At 41.2% G+C, this 17,897-nt stretch overlaps 1 protein-coding gene across 2 annotated transcripts in view; it reads right to left on the reverse strand.

Annotated features, from left to right (window-relative positions):
- The window catches only part of Rcl1 (RNA terminal phosphate cyclase like 1), a 134,347-nt gene that overhangs the window by 34,359 nt on the left and 82,091 nt on the right, over window positions 1–17,897 (reverse strand). Inside the window, exons 9-10 of one of the 2 annotated variants that reach the window (XM_052761678.1) lie at window positions 8,052–8,196; window positions 5,681–6,970 (exon numbers count right to left, since the gene is read on the reverse strand). In XM_052761678.1, the coding sequence (XP_052617638.1) occupies window positions 8,085–8,196 (112 nt within the window). In that variant the 3' untranslated portion in view covers window positions 5,681–6,970; window positions 8,052–8,084. Of the gene's footprint in view, window positions 1–5,680; window positions 6,971–8,051; window positions 8,197–17,897 lie in introns of those variants that run through there. The other variant, XM_052761677.1, reaches the window with a different exon arrangement.

A 17,897-nucleotide genomic window follows, 5' to 3' on the forward strand; every position in this document is an offset into this window, starting at 1 on the left:
GGCAGGCAGTAGTGGCACACACCTTTATTCCCAGCACTCAGGATCTCATGCCTTTGCTCCCAGTACTTGGGAAGCACACACACCTTTAATCCCAGTACTAGTGAGGTCGAGATAGGAAGTGAAATGGCTGGGGGTCGGCGGGGAGAAAAGAAATATAAGCTAGGAGGAGACAGGTGTAACTGGAAGTTTTCCTGTGTCCCGCCCAGTCTGCAACTGCTCAGACCCAAATTAACACATAGAGGCTTATATCAATTGCAAATTGCATGGCCCAGGCTTCTCAATAGCTAGCTCTTACATCTAAAATTAACCATTTCTATAAATGTATACTTTGCCATGTGGCTTGTGGCTTACTTTACCTCTTGCTTCTTACAGTGGTGGCTAGCAGTGTCTCCTCTGTTCTGCCTTTGTCCTTCCTCTCTCTCTAGTTGGAATGTCTTGCCTAACCTTATTCTGCCTCACCATTGGCCAAACAGCCTTATTTATCAACCAATCAGAAAAACACACATTCACAGCATACAGAACAACATTCCATAGCAATTCCCATTTTCTATCTAATCAAAAGGGAAGGTTTTAACTTTAATATAGTAAAATTACATATAATAGAACAGTTATCAAGCAAGAATTAGTTACAATATCTAGTCTATTTGCATTTGGCAAAAATAAAGAAAATATTTTATCTATCCTGTATTTGTGAGTCTAAAGTTTTATATCTAATTTATCTTTTATCATAACCAAGGAAAATTGTAATTATAACTATCTAGTCTTCAACTACATCAAAGATCCAGAAGGATATAATATTACCTAAGCAAACAGGAAATGCATTGTAAACAACTTCCAAAATTCTGGAAATGACAGAGACAGCTGGCAGCCTGGACAGTCATCCAAAGTTCCTCTGTAACTTTGGGGCATCCATCTTCAGTCTATACGTCTAGAGTCTCTCAGTCACTTCTCTTTGTGTCCTGTAGAATGTCTGGCAGTTTCTTTTGTGAAGCAGGAACCTGAAGGACCATCTCGCCTTGCAAAGTTTAGTGGTCACGTTTCTATGGGTCCTGCATGTCCAGTCGATACAACATTTTGTCAAGTATTCCAGGCAAGAACAGTTTCTTGCCCAAATGGCTATTTTTGCCAAGAAGAAGATAAACTCCATATAGAGTGTCTTCAATGCCCATTTTTCTCTTTGAAGTAAATCAGTGTTGCCAGGAGCAGACGTGTCTCACTGTCCAGAAAGTCTAAATTTTTAAAACATTTTAAATGCCATATTCTATAGGTCTTTGAAGTGTTAGAAGATTACCTACCTAACTGAATTATATCTATGTATACCTAGAAAACTTAACATGACTATAAGTTTGACTATCATAGAAGACTAATTATTAATCTGTATTTCTTAATTATCCATTACAATTTAAATGAGTTACATAAACATAATACCTTAAACAAGAGTAGAAATATATATATATATAGTATAACAAAATCAACTCTAAATTTGTATCTAAATAAACTAAAATCCATAGCAATGTAAACATCTTTAAATAAGTTGTTGCTCTTTAAAAGTAGGTTTATTAATCTACCCTTTCATCCTATATCTATACTATCCCCTTCTTTTCTTTAGAAAGATATTATACTTAAAATCAACCTGCTTTAAATAAAAATAAACATTGATAAACAATATTTTAGGAATTTGGGCATTGCTTTTCATACTACTTCCTGCTGGTTGAGGGCACTGGCAATCTTACAGGGATCTTGAGAAAATTAAGAACTATGGTCAAGTCCTGACTGGAATAGTCTGTGAGGCTGCATTGTCTGAGCCAGTTGCCTTGAAGCTGTTCTGGATATTGGATCATCTGGGCTATGGTGTCAACAGAGACCTTTCAGGGGATCTTGGTTGATCAAACCATATTAGCCTAGAAGCAATCTACAGGTTCTCATCTTCTGTGGAAACAAAAACAGAACCTCTTTTCCAAAGCAACGTATCCTTAGACATAAATTTTGAAATTAAGATATCTTTAAAATATACATATTGATTTAACTCAGCAGCTTTTACAATCAAATGTCTTTCCAAAGTTAAAAATCCCAAAGACAACACAATCCAGATTCTCTGTATAATATCCATGTTTACATGACTTATTTTTTATATTACCTTTACTATCTCTTTAAAGACTTTATTAAAAAATCTTTAAAGCTTTATTAAAGTCTTTAAAACTATTTCTTTATATAACTATCCATATTCATTTTTGTCTCCCAAGCCTACGTACATTTTTACACACATTGTAAACCATTTAAAGTCTTATTCCATCTGAATCTGCCTTATTGTGAATCTATTGCTTTAAACTGCAGTGGCTAGTACTGAAGCAGAAGCCTTGGCTGCTGACTCCACCCACTTCAGCTTCCCAATATGGCAGTGGTACATTTACCGCCAGCTCTGGGAGCCAGACACATCACCAACTCTTGGAAGGAGTGGGTCTATGCCTCCATCAAAGCAGCATGTACCCCAGAAACCTTTTTTTTTCCCCTTTGGTCTTTACTAGCAAAAGCTAAATCTGCCATGCAGTGCATTGCACAGCTTGGAGATACCTCTGTGTAACTCAGGGGAATCCACCACACTGTAGCTCTAGTCTGCACACTGCGAACCCGCAACAGCTAGGGGACATGTCATTGTACTTCAGCCCGCCATGAGGACATGAACTAAGAAGGTGCTCTTAGCTACATTTATAATCTCTTCTTAAACTCTCTCAGGTTTTAGGTGAAAACTCTTGCCACCACGTCTGGGCACCATTTGTAGTTGGAAGTTTTCCTGTGTTCTGGCTGGCCAGCAGTCAGGACAAATCTCTCCCACTCGTGTCCCCCAAGTAAACACACAGAAGCTTATAATAATTGTAACTGCTTGGCCATTAGCTCAGGCTTGTTACTGACTAGCTCTTACACTTAAATTAACTCATAATTCTTATATATGTTTAACCATGGGGCTTGGTACCTTTTCTCAGTTCTGTCTTGTCATCTTGCTTCCTCTGTGTCTGGCTGGCAACTCCTGACTCAGTCCTTCCTCTTCCCAGAAGTCTCCTTGTCTGCTTACTCTGCCTATACTTCCTGCTTGGCTACTGGCCAATCAGCTTTTTATTTATCAGCCAATCAGAGCAACACATATTCACAGCATCCAGAACAACATCTCACAGCAGATAGGAGCTCAGTCTTTTCTGTTGAGGAGTTTGGTGAGGTGAGATGTGGCTATAGCTTATCCCTTTGTCTCTCTGATCTTTCAGCATTTACCCCAATATCTGGCTCTGGGTTTTTATTAAGACCAATTAGGATTCGTGTTAACTATTTGTGTGTGTATGCACATGTGCATACAGGTGCCTTTAGAGGCCAGAAGAAGAGGAGGTCAGATCTGCTAGAGCTGGAGTTATGGGCATGTCTTTGTTAAGGCTTCTATTGCTGTGAAGAGTCACCATGACCATGGTGACTCATAAAATAAGCATTTAATTGAGGGTGGCTCAAAAAACTTGCAGTTTCAGAGGTTCAGTCCATTATCATCATGAAGGGGAGCATGGTGGAGTACAGGTAGACATGGTGCTGGAGCTGAGGGTACTAGAACTTGCAGGCAGGTAACAGCAGTTGACTGACTGTCACACTGAGGGAAGCTTGAGCAAAAGAGACCTCAAAGCCTGCCTCCACAGTGACACACTTCCTCCAACAAGGCCACACCTCCTAATAGTGCCACTCCCTTTGGGGGACATTTTCTTTCAAACCATGACAGGAGGTTGTGAGCCATCTCACAAGGACACTAAGCACCAAATAGGTCTTTTACAAGAGCAGCAAGTGCTCTTAACTGCTGAACTTTCTCTGGAGCCTCTGAATCTTACATTTTCACTGAAAATATATCAACAATAACTCCATATAATGTACAGAAATCTTTCTCGGTAACTGGTACAAGTGCATGGTTAAGAGAGATTTTATTAAAGTAAAAATTCAGAGTGTAGAACCTATCAGCTAGAGTCTTTTAAAGGTTCACACTTAACAATAAAAGCTGAACTTCTGGACTTTGTTCTCAAAGCCTTGTCTAATTTTCACTGTGTGTCATTGGACGTGGTCCTGAGCTCCATAGGCCATTTTCATACAAGTACATGCTGTACATTAAGCACATCCCCAGACTCTACCAACTTCCTCTTCTTTGCCCTAGACAGTTCCATTAGTCCTCTAGACAGTTCCCTTTATGCTTTCATGTCTACAGGCATATGGGACTTTACATGTCTATATAAATCAAGGATCAACAATGAGAGAAAAATGTGATATTCGTCTTTCTGAGATTGACTTAGCTCAACCTATGGGTCACAACTCTCAACCTGGGGGTCAAACACCCTTTCATGGGGGTCACCTAAGACCATCGGAAATGTCAGATATTTACATTACAGTTCATAACAGGTCACCTAAGACCATTGAAAATGTCAGATATTTACATTCTGATGTTACAGTTCATAACAGTAGCAAAATTACAGTTATGAAGTGGCAATGAAAATAATTTGATGGTTGGGGGGTCACAACGACACAAATTGTATTAAAGAAAGATTGAGAGCCAATGCTCTATAGGATAACCAATGCCCTCTTTGCATTGCATCCCACACTGTCTTGTGCACATTAGGTACACAGTGATTATCTACTTCAATCCAGCAATGAGACTGTGGAACAGGGAAGGGAGTCGTAAACTAAAAAGGGGAAGAAGGGCTGGTGGAGATGAGAATAAGAGTCTTCCCTTCTCCTTTCGTGGAAAAGCCTCTGTATCCAAACACCCTGTATTTCAAAGTAGTTGAGAAAGCAACACCATTGGAACAGAGCATTGCACATTAATATACACACTGGTCAACTTCCAGGGAAGACCATAAAACATCCCCCTGCCTTATAAATTGGTTGAACCAGAGGGGCTATTCCTGATATTTTATGGGATTTTGGTTTGTATTTTTCTTTCCCCATTGTGCTGGTTAGTTTTGGCTGTCGACTTGAGTTGACAATCTCGAACAGGTTGGCCTGTGGTTTATCTTGATTGTTACTTAATGTGGGAAGACCCAGCTTATTGTGACACTGGCGTCCAACATGGTGGCAAAAGTTTCCACCTAAAAACTGACAAAAGATTCTAAAATGGAGCTAAAAACAGCTTCCTAATTGTCTCTCTCAAATGAACGACAGCCTGCGGTTTGAGCTACTGGCCAGTTCCTAGCGTGCGCGCTCGACCGCGCTTGACCTGCCGTATGGCGGGAATGAGGCCTCTGCAAGTGGCACATTAAGCTACATGGTGGATTTAGACTTTGCTAGTATAAAAAAAAAAAAAAAAAAAAGAGGTTTCTGGGCTACACGCTGCTTGGATAAAAGCATAGACCCACGATAGCTCCCAGAGCTGGCGGAAAACGTACTACCGCCATGTTGGGACGCTGAGGCGGGTGGAGCCAGCAGCCACAGCTGCTGCAGTTTAAGGCAATAGATTCACAATAAGACAGATTCAGATGTAATAGTTTACAATATGTGTAAAAGATACGTAGGCTTAAAAAAGACAAAAAAAGATGATATATAGAATTATAAAAACAAATACATAGTTTTAAAAAATAAAGTCTTTAAAGAAACAATAAAGGTAATATAAAAAATAAGCCACGTAAAAATGGATATTACACAGAGAATCTGGATTATGTTGTCTTTGGGATTTTTAACTACAGAAAAACATTTGATCATAAAACATGTTGAGTTAAACCAATATGTATATTTTAAAGATACCATGACTTCAAAATTTGGATATAAGGATATGTTGCTTTGGAAAGGAGATTCTGCTTTTGTTCCCACAGAAAGCCAGAGGCTATGGATTTGTTCCAGATTAAGATACATCAGGTTTGACCAGCCAAGACCCCCTGAAAGGTGACACCAAGGCCCAGATGATCCAACATCCAAAATGGTTTCAAGACAACTGGCTCAGATGATACAGCCTCACGGACTACTCCATGATCCTAAAATTTTCTTTGTTTCCCCAGAAGATACAGCGCCCCCCTCCAACAGGAAATAGTAAGAGAAGCTACGCCCAAATTCCCAAATATACCAAGCTGACTTTAGAGATGTGTAAAGGTTAAAACCTTCCTTTTTAAGAAAAGAAAAGGGGAAATGCTGTGGGATGGTCTGTATGTCAAATGTGTTGCTGATTGGTCAATGAATAAATCACTGATTGGTCAGTGGCCAGGCAGGAAATATAGGCGGGACTAATAGAGGAAAATTGAGAGAACAGGAAGCTGGGTGAGAGAGACACTGCCAGCCGCCATCAGGACAAGAAAGATGTAAAGTACCGGTAAGCCACAAGCCACGTGGCAAGGTATAGATTAATAGAAATGGATTAATTTAAGCTGTAAGAACAGTTAGCAAGAAGCCTGCCACGGCCATACAGTTTGTAACCAATATAAGTCTCTATGTTTATTTGGTTGGGTCTGAATGGCTGTGGGATTGGCGGGTGTCAGAGATTTGTCCTGACTGTGGGCCAGGCAGGAAAACTCTAGCTACATGACACCTTTCCCTAGGTGTGGCAGCAGCCCTGAAGAGTATGAGCAAGGAGAGAGCTCGCTTAGAGCAAGGAAAAGTGCATTTGTGCTCTGCTTGCTCTTGACTGCAGATGTGATGTGACTGGCTTCTCGAGTTCCTGTCTTCTTGAGTTCCTGGCTTCTCGAGTTCCTGTCTTGACTTCTGCAAAACAGTGGACTGTGTCTTGTCATTGTAAGCCAGACAAACCCTTTCCTCTCCAAAGTGGTTCTGAGTCAGGGTATTTTATCACAGCAACAGAAATGAAACTAGAACACACATCTTCCATGAATTTTCCAAATACTTCTTGCTTTTTCTTTGGTCAGATCCCAATGTTGGCCTTTCTTGTCTTCTGTCCCCCGCCACCTAAAGCCCCAGCCAGAAGCCAGTGGGCTGAGAAGGTCTTAAACTGCGTGTCTAATTCAGTCCTGTCCTGTGTGGTGCAGAAATAAAACAGAACTGGGGTTAAATTGGCTTCTGAAGTATGAGCTCCATGTAGTCATGAGGAGGACAGGGACAGTAGTACCAGCTCCCACAGAGGGTTATTGAATGGATTAAATAGGATTCTGCTGGCAACCTGCCTGGTTCACAGTAGACACTTGGCAAATGACACTCATTGGGGAACTATGAGAAGCATGGAAGAGATTAATAAGGCCTAATCCAGCTTTCCCTTCCAGCCCCTCCCCACCCCCAGCTTACAATGAGAGGTAGAGAAGAGACATGTGATGTGAGCAAAACAACACTATGATTTCAACCATTTTTAACTTCGTTCTGTGGTCCTTGGGATTTAGCCTAGGCCCTCACACACACTGGGAAAGCACTGTGCCACTGAGCTACATATCCCTGCTCTGCAATTTAAGTCTTAAATCTAGCTTAACTGCTGTCTTAATTAGGGTTTCTATTGCTGGGAAGAGACACCACGACCATGGCAACTCTTACAAAGGAAAACATTTAATTGGGGCTGGCTTAGATTTTCATTATCATCATGGCAGGGAGCATGGCAGCATGCAAGCAGACGTGCTGCTGGCTACGTCTTGACATGCAGGGAATAGGAAATGGTCCAAGACACTGGGTAGTATGTTGAGAATATATGAGATTTCAAAGCGCACCTCCACCATGATATACTTCTTCCAACAAGGCCACACTTACTCCACAAGAACACACCTCCGAATAATATGACACCCTTTGGGGGCCATTTTCTTTCAAACCACCACAACTACCAAGTTAAAATCAAGGGCAATGTGGAGCTTGCTTCCTCGGCCATGTAATCCCAGCACTAGAAGGGTGGAGACAGCTCAAGACTAGCCTGGACTCTATAGCTAGACCCTGTTTAAAAAAAAAAAATTCAAGGACTCAGGGACATAATAGTTTTTATTGAAGATACCCAATTTTATAATTTATTATAGTAAAGTTATCTAAGCAATAACACTGAATTTGGGGGGGGAAAGAAACCTCCAAGAGAAAGTGTTCTGAGAAAATAACTCAACTGAAGCTGACCCGTTCAGATTACTCACCCACTTTCCAAAAGAAGCGGAAAGCTGGTAATGTCATCTCTCCCCTAGTCCCAGTGACAATGGAGTTCCAGGGTCCCAGAAGATAACAAAAGTTCTTGTTTCTCTCAAACAATAAGTAAACAAACTCCCCAAACTTGAGGGACTTCTGTGGAAGAAGGGATAAGAAGAATTTTACCTAATTAATCAAATTTCCAGATATCTTCTATCTATTCGACATAAAATATAGAAACAGAAATGCCTGGATATCCCTCCTAGTGATAAGGAGATTTAACTCACTGGAAAGTGTCTTCACAGCAAGCAAAGCCCTTTCAGAGGATCAGCTACATGCATGGGTGCTGCATGTGGAATCATTCTCTGATTTGGGGTGGGTGGGGGGCTCAAACGGGTGAACTCTTATTTTACCACAAACTTGCTTCACTTTTTTGCCGCTCTTCAGCCCTGATCATATCTAATTCCGATGTTAGTAAATTTCACTTTAAGTCATAAAGAGAACACATTCCAGTTACCGCTAGAGATATTTCATCAGCCTTCCTGTTAGTGTGAGTCATGGCAGAGAATCCAGTGCTTGCAAGAAGAAACCACAATCCACTAATGAGCACCCTATATCTCTGTGCCCAGCACGATCAGCAGCAGTACATTTCATTACAAATTCTTCTTTTAGTGCCTTCTATGTCCCTGCACTGCCCTGGTTTTATGGGTAGTTTAAAAAAAAAAAGTAAGTACAGGATGTAATGACTGACCCTGAAGTGTTTAACACGTTTTCTTTATAAAGAAATCAGCATTCTTTTGATAAGACTTCTGATGGTGAGACTTTAGGGGGTGAGGGAAAACAATCCAAAATAGCTCAGCTTTCATTTGCCTTTAGAACAAAGATAAATGACATTAGCATTAATAGTCAAGTTTCATCAGCTATAAGCCTGCCTCTTAATTTGCTTGACCACAGGCAATCTAGTCTCTCAGAACCCTCTCCTTCAAAGCTGTTTCCTGGAGCCTTCAAAAGTGCCTATGAATACCCATTAAAGGAGCCACAGATGTGAGATTCTGGACCCACTTGGTTCAGCCTCAAAATGTGAAGTATTTAGAACAGATAGTCTTTTCATTTGCAGCTTTATTAAGCACTAACAGTACCTCCAGGGGTCACACCATTCTGTTGGTAATGAATATTCATCCATCCCACAATGACTTTGAAACACGAGATGTGTTGTTTGGTCCAGATCCAAGCCTCTTGTTCTAGGGGCTCCCTGGCCTCCTTGCAAATCAGTGCCTGACTGTAAATAGTCACACAGAGGCTTAATACTGCTTATAAATGCTTGGCCTATTGCTCAGGCTTATTACTAGCTAGCTCTTGCATTTAAATTAACCCATTTCTATTAATCTAAGTATTTCCACATGGCTGTGGCATTACCAGTCTGCTGGCATGTTGTTCCTTGGGTGGCTGGATGGAGTCTCCCAGACTCTAACTCTGCCCTTCTTCTCCTGTCTCTCTGTTTGGATTTCCCACCTGGCTCTATCCTGCCTTGCCATAGGCCAAAGCAGTTTTATTTATCAACCAATGAGAGCAACACATATTCACAATGCACAGGACATCACACATCACCTGACTGTCTCATCAGACTTGTTAAATGATGGATAAATATTATGGTGTGGGGGGAGGGGCATTCTTGAACAAACTAGTAATTTATCTTGTCAGTTTCCCAATCAAGGGTGATATATATGATAAGTAATCTCCTTAATGTGACTTCACAAAAAAATTCATATTGTCTACAAAAATAAATAAATGTATTACATGCAACTTTTGTTTGTTTGTTTTTAGAGACAGGGTTTCTCTGTGTAGCAGAGCCCTGGCTATCCTGGAACTTGCTTTGTAGACCAGGCTTGCTGTGATCTCACAGAGATCTGCCTGCCTCTGCCTTGGGAGTGAGGATTAAAGGTATGTCCCACTACTTTTTATAGGTCAAAAAGCTTATAATATTTGATGTCAGATTATTGTGTGCCTAGAGCTAGAAGTAAGCAGCAGTAGAGTGGAAATGATCTCCTTGAGGGATCTTAGCATCTCTGTGTAGCAATTTGGTCACAATTCAGTTTCCAAAGTGATGATACCTGAGAAGGTGGAATGTAAGACCTTAATGTTTCTTGAGCAGTTTCACTGTGCCAAGCATTTTGCTGTGGAGTTCACATGCCTGTCTCCCATGATCCCATTGGGCTTTACTCTAGGTAGTATCATGACATCCACCCTGGAGACAGGAAATCTGAGATTAAGGAAGTGTGCCAAGACCTTTAGCCATAAGGTGCTACTATATAAGCATCAGGCTCCAGGCTTCCTGCCTCCTTGTGGGCATCAGTCTGGAGCTTGGATTTTGCCACGTTTGATAACTTCTGTTCCTGGAAGATCATTTATGCATTCCCCCTTCTAAAACAGGGGTGTGCAACCTACTTCTCAGGAAATGGGGAGGAGTTTCTGACATAACCATTGCAAGGCCCCGGAAGCAATCCTATCATTCTGCAGAATCCAGTTCTGGGATGTGGATAGTGTGAAGAGGGCCAGCATTGTCACCAGGTGTGGTGACCATGTGGTTTAGGACATAAAAAGAATGGAACACTGCAATGGTATCACTGACTCCTGAAAAAGGAAGTTTCTACCTAGTGGATTTAGTTAAATTCCTACACAAGCCATATTTTTAAACCTTTGTTTAAAATTACCCAAGGTGAGAAACAAGAATGGTTCATTTTCTCTTATTCATTCATTCATTCTTTGTTGTTGTTGCCGTTTGGTTTTGTTTTTATGAGACAGGTTTTCTCTGTGTAGCTTTGGAGCCTGTCCTGGAACTCGCTTTGTAGACCAGGCTGGCCTTGAACTCACAGAGATCCACCTACTTCTGCCTCTCAAGTGCTGGGATTAAAGGTGTGTACCATCACTGCCTGGCCTGTTTTTCATTCTTTTGCATTAAATTTGTCTCAGCAACCAAAACTGTTTTTTTGTTTTTTTACATAGTAGCTCTTATCTTATCATACCACAATCTCTCAGAATATGTTTAACTCTGATTCTTGGAGATAATCATCTGTCTTTTAATATTTCGCAAAAGCAGTTTTGCTCAACATGATTCCATGAACAAGAACTCAATCTGAAAAGAAATCTGTCTAAGTTCTAATCTCATGACCATCTCTGCCTGTCCTAATTCCTCAGTATTTGGGCAAAATCCTCAGAAAACACTTGATTTACATAATCCTCAGGTGCTACCACTCAGCAGTTACACCCTTGTTGACTCCAATATGAAGTTTTCTTTGAAGAACATAATGGAATCTAGTTTCTAAAGTAAATTGCTACATCCACCTCTTTGCTTATCCATCTCTTCATGTTGATTTGAGGGAAAACTTTTTTTTTTTTTTTTTGAGATGGTACCTGAGATGCCAAAAGTACAGGGGCTGTGAGAGTCAGTGGGTAGGGTACCAATAGCTTTCATTAATAACACTACAGTGAAATGATAAAACATCAGTGCACTCTACAAGGATCCGTCCCTGATAGAAAGAAAAGAGAGGAGGTCTTGGGTAGAAAGATAAAATCAAATCTGATTGATTTTCTAAAAGCAGCAGTTGGAAATCAAAAACTCATGTCTAAATTCACCAGAATCCTTGGGAAGTCTGCCATACAGACACATCCCATAAGTAAATACTTGGTAGATATTTCAGCTCGGTGGGTCTGGGGTAAGGCTTTCACATCCGCACGTCCTTGAACGTTCATTTTAATGATGGGTAGCAAACATAAAGGAAAAGTGCAAACGCATAGTGAAACAGCATCAAGACTCTCCACAGGTGACACACACAGGAAACTGATCAGACCAAGATAGGGCAAAGCATCCAGAAAGCCTTCTCGTTTTTAAATCCAAATGCTGCCCTCTTCCCCAGGTGCCAACATCGTGGGTGCCAATGGCCTAACCTGGGGTTTGTGTTTGTGAAATTACATATTAATAGAATTACACAATTTCTACTTTTCTGTTTCTGCTTTCTTTGCTCACTATGTGTGTGTTAAGTCTATTTTGCCATTACATCGGTGGCTTATTCATTCCTGTCGCTAAGCCGGTGATAAACACTTAGGTTATATACAGCTAGGGTGGTTTTTTTCTTGATGTTGAATCTGATGCCACTGAACTAAAGTGATTTGAACGTAGTTGCCATGTTACCTTTCTTCCTACTGCTCCCACACATCAAACAGTGTCTTACACAGGTAGGAGATCGACAGATATCTGCTGGATTGGGTCCAGATTAAACTTTCTACCTATATTAGCGGATGAAGGAGAGTGAAACTGTCACTGTATTTTCCATTACCTTGCAATAGTACAGAATGGTACCTCAAACAAGATGACAAAAAGGGAAACATTGGCTCATCCCTCATCCCAAACAGTCATCTCTTCTCACTTCACAGAGACCACTCCCCAGATATCCTCAGGTCTGTCCAGGAAAAAAAATCTCTTAGGTCACAGCTAGCATAACTAACTACAGACACACTTGGTCAATTTAACAAGCATTTACTGAGGAGCCTGTTGAGTTTGAATACTATTGTAATGGTTACAACAAGTTCCAAAAAAACAAAAACAAAAACAAAAACAAAAAAACAACTAGATGATAAGTTGAGTTTGAATACTATGTTAATGATTACAACAAGTTCCAAAAGAAAACTAGGTGATACTATTTTAATAACTACAATAATTACAGCCCGTTCCAAAAGAAAACTAGGCAATAAGTGGAGTTTGAATACTATTTTAATAATTACAACCAGTTCCAAAAGAAAACTAGGCAATAACCTTCAGAGCCGTAACCTTCAGAGTACACTGTTTCAGCACATCTGCTCAGTAACTCCAGACAGAACCCCCCACTCTTTGCCTCAGTGGAGGAGACAGATTCCTCAGGGATAAATTCATGTTGGTCCAAATTCACAAGTTCCAATACTCAGAGTTGATGATAACAATGTTTCTGATCCTCCTGCCTCTCCCTCCTGAGCAATTACAGGCACAGGTCACCATGCCCAGTTTCACTCTGTGCTGGGGATCTGGGAATGGAACCCAGGGATTTGCTGTGGGATGGTCTGTATGTCAAATGTGTTGCTCTGATTGGTCAATAAATAAAACACTGATTGGCCAGTAGCCAGACAGGAAGTATAGGCGGGACTAACAGAGAGGAGAATTGAGAGAACAGGAAGGCGGAGGGAGACACTACCAGCCACTGCCATGACAAGCAGCATGTGAAGATGCCGGTAAGCCATGAGCCACGTGGCAAGGTATAGATTTATAGAAATGAGTTAATTTAAGATATAAGAACAGTTAGCAAGAAGCCTGCCACAGCCATACAGTTTGTAAGCAATATAAGTCTCTGTGTTTACTTGGTTGGGTCTGAGCGGCTGTGAGACTGGCGGGTGACAGAGATTTGTCCTGACTGTGGGCCAGGCAGGAAAACTCTAGCTACAGGGATTCCTTTAAGCTGGGAGCCTCTTCATCAGCCCAGAAGTGGAAGATTTTTTTTGTCAAATGAACCTTACATTATGCAGTTTTAATCCCAAGTCCAGTGACAATCAGGTTCCATATAATAATGAACTATTTTTTTCCAAAGGAGGTATATTATAGTCATGAACTAAACTGCCCATAGTGTTGTTTTTTTTTTTTTAAATCATCATGTACAAATGTCTAAAGAGCAAGAAAGTAGATTGTTTGTAATACCACAGTCTGCCACAGTGCTGAAACCCAGGTGGAAATGCCCAGAAGAGCCCCGGCTCTTCCTCAGGCTCCACCTGAGCAAACTCATGGAGGTGGGGTGTTGTCTGCCTAGCATCCAGGAGAGTTCCAGCCCATGTGGTAAAGCACAGGATGCTTCACACGCCCTAAAAAGGAAATCACCAAATGTTCCTTGTGTTGCAATTGGAAAGATGAAGAGATATTATCCTCCAAGGTCGACCTTTCTTTTTTTTTTTTCCTCCATTTTTTCTTGAAAACTGCCCTTGATGCTGGTAAGACTGAACTTCTCTGAGATGGAACACAATTTGAGGTAACAAATAGTGGACATGTTCAAAGCTTCATTCTTGTGGTCAGTAATCCCAACCTTTTCTTCCCATTGGGGAGCAACTCATGATTTCCGGCTGCTCATGAATCTACTGGGAAGTAGCAGATTTGGGGATTCCAGCACTACCATTCCAATTTTCTCTGTGGCAAAAAATTTTCCTTTATAACTAGTTTCAGAAATGGGCAGGTCTCTCTTTCCTTCACATCTTTGGTAGTGATAACATGCCAAAACAAACACTGAGAATTACCATGGAGCCAAGATTTGTGGAGTGTCCAGTATTACACAACTAAATATGACGTTACACAAACTATTTCCCCAAGGTTTTAACTATACGTTGGATGCATGTATGTATGTGCACGTATGTTTCTGCAAGCATGTGCAACTCCATGCAAGCCTTGAAGGTTAACTGCATTTATTACCGGCCATGAAACATTGGGAGCGAAGGGCACAGCCAGCTGCCAGGTGATTGAAAGCTCCTGTCTAGTGTAAATCTTTTCTCTTAATTTTTATTGGGGTGGGTTGCATGTGCCGTGGTGTGTATGTGGAAGTCGGAGGATAACTTGAGGATTTGGTTCTCTCCTCATGGCTCCTGGAGATGGAACTCAGGTCACTGGGCTCAGCGGCAATCACTTTTAACTGCTGAGTCCTCTTCCATATCTGCTACTGTCTATTTAGATTAAATTCTCTTGGTTTTCAAGTATGGAATATATACACTTTGAAGTCCAGAGACTAAAAACCACTTATATATATACATATATATGTGTATATGTATATATATATACACGCTTATATATAGTATATGTATATATACACATATATAGCCATATATATGTTATAACCATTTATATATAAAACCATCTATATATATATATATATATAGCAAGACTGGAAAGGCACCTAGATTAGCTGAAGGGGTTCTAGGGGGGCAAATGAACAGCAACAGTATAAAGAGACAAATAGAAGACAGAGGAATTGGCTTCTCTCCCCTCCCTCCCCTAGTAAGTGGAGAGGAACCCCTGTTGACAAGCACTGTGTAGTCCTTTACAGTTTACTACACCCTCCATACATTTAGTAACTTATTGGACTATCTCAGCACCCCTGGAGAAGAAACACCAGGTGTGTCTCTAGTGTCATGTCTAATTAAGTTTTCAGGCCTTGGGGTCATACTACAAGGATTCAAACCTTGACTACCTCAATCACTTCCTGCTTGTATGATCCCCTTTGAGGATAGGGTCTTTTTGAGACAGGGTCTCAGTCTGTAGCTCTGGTTGGCATGGAACTCACAGAAGTCCTCCTGCTTCAGCCTCTCAGCAGATGGGATTACATGAGCCACCACACCTCGCTACAGTGTAACCATAAGTCATTAACTTCTCTGTGCTTCATCTTTATTATTCATAAAACAGGCATGATAATAAGACTCCCTACCTCACAGAATTGCTGCCAAGAGAAAAATGAGGTGACCCAAGGCCTTGATAACCAGCCTATCACATAATAATTCTTAAGATGTTAGATGCTAGTTGTGCTTGGCATTTGCTGATATGGTTTCTATATGTGGTAGATACCATATGTTACAGTTTGAGCATGGAATGTCCTCCACAGGCTCAGGCTCATGTCTTCAGCACATAAGCTTCTGATGCTATTTTGAAGATCGTGGGGCCTTTAGGGGAGGGGTCTGGCTGATAGTAGATCACTAGCAAAGTCCTTTGAAGTTTACATCCAAAATCTCTACTTCCTGGTTCATCATGGTCCAGACAGCTTCACAGCGTCACCCTCTTGATGCTCCAGATGAAGCTGTGGTGCCTGTCTTCCCTAGAAGAGTGACTGAAATCTGTCTGAAACCATGAGCTGAAAGAAACCTTTTCTCTGGAAAGTTATTCCTGTTGGGTATTTGCTCACAGCAAAAGTAACTGATGACTTATCATGAGAAGTTCTATGCCCCTAAGGGTATGTGTTCACCCATATCTCCTTTTAGGTCTTAGTTCTACATTTCAATCTTTTGGGTACCTCCTGAATTCTGTTTGGGAATATGGATAAGGAGGGGATGTAATCATTTTTTTTTTTTTACAAATGACATAATACACAATCTGGAACCTCAGTGTGTTTATTATGTACAATAGAGCAGGAGGAGATAGCTAGTCTCTGTAGGCAAGCAGTCTGGGCTATAAACAGCTGGGAGGAGGAAATGGGAGTTGCTAGTTTTTGCATACATTGGTCAACTGTTTGCAAATACCCATACTTAGAACAGAGAAAGGTATTGCCATTCTGAGCCTGACTGGAGGAGGTCTTTGACACTTCCATTGGCCTGAGGCATTGGTGTTTGACATGGCCATGTCCATGTGTCAACAATGAACAATCATTTATGGCTTCTTCATCTAAACACACACACACACACACACACACACACACACACACCCCAAGGCTTCCACAGGGGGGTCAGGCTCATCTGTCACCACTGGTTTCCACTCCATATTTCATCCCACTGGACTGTCCTCAGGAGCAATAGCCTTCATGCACCTATCATCTATGTCATTTATGACAGCAAGGCCTTCTTCTAGAATTTCTCATCAGGCCATGTCCAAGGCTGTTTCTGAGATGGGTCCTTCTTTCCTCTATTCTTCTGAACTATGTCTGTGGCTGTTTATTTAGCTCTTTTCTTCATCATAAGATCTGCTTGTAAATTGTCTGTCTTATTCACTGTTCTATTGCTGTGCAGAGATACCATGACTATGGCAAATCTTATAATGGAAAGCATTTAACTGGGGCTTGCTTACAGTTTCAGAAATTTAGTCCATTTTTGTCATGGAAGGGAACATGGTTGCATGCAGGCAGACATGGTGCTGTGTAGCTGAGAGCTCTACGCCCAGATCCACAGGCAATGGGAAGAGAGAGTCATTGAGTCTGGCTTTGGCTTCTGAAACCTCAAGACCCACCCCTAGTGACGCACTTCCTCCAACAAGGCCACACCTCCTAATCCTTCTAATTAGTACCATTCCCTGATGACTAAGCATTCAAACCTATGAGCCTATGGGGGCCATTCTTATTCAAACCACCACATAGACCACGAACATGTCTCTCAATATATGAAAATGTTTTACTGCTGTTTTTTTTATATTTCTAAGGAGCCTGTTGTGGGCTGCAAAAGTTCAACCCATGACTGTGAATCTTCATAAAGTTTCTTTTTCTTCTTTAGTACCTTTCCTTCTTGTGCTAACTCTTCAGCAACCTGTTCACCAAGCAATAGGATAATTTCCACTCTATTTGCAGTCTGATGGGACTGCCATCGTATGTGTGGTCCATCACTGATGAAGATGTTACTATATGGTGTCTGGTTGTACCTACACCTGTGCACCCAAGCCCCTTTTGCAATAGAACATCACCACCACTCTAGAACATTCCCTTAGTCCAGGTTCTTCACATCAATAACTTCACTCCATAACTCCCCAGTCATCCACTGTTATGGTTTTTTTCACTATAGACTGGTTTTGCTTATTCTAAATTTCATTTGAAATGGATGGCAATGCTTGCTCTCCTGGGCTGCTGTTCATGCTTGAGTTGTTTATGTTGGCACATGCCCAGAAGCCCATTCTTTTACATTGCTGAGTAAATGTGCATTCTGGGTGGGACTGTTACTATTTCAGTTTTCTGTTTGTGATACCTCCTGTGGTGGTTTGAATGAAAATAGCCCCCATAGGCTCATAGGGGCGTGGCCCAGGTAGAATAGGTAAGGCCTTGTTGGAGGAAGTGTATCATTGGGGGTGAGCTTTGAGGTTCTAGAAGCTCAAGCCAGGTGCAGTTAAC

Source organism: Peromyscus californicus, unplaced genomic scaffold (genome assembly GCF_007827085.1).
Source record: "Peromyscus californicus insignis strain IS unplaced genomic scaffold, ASM782708v3 Scaffold_4__1_contigs__length_199733344, whole genome shotgun sequence".
Taxonomy (NCBI): domain Eukaryota; kingdom Metazoa; phylum Chordata; class Mammalia; order Rodentia; family Cricetidae; genus Peromyscus; species Peromyscus californicus.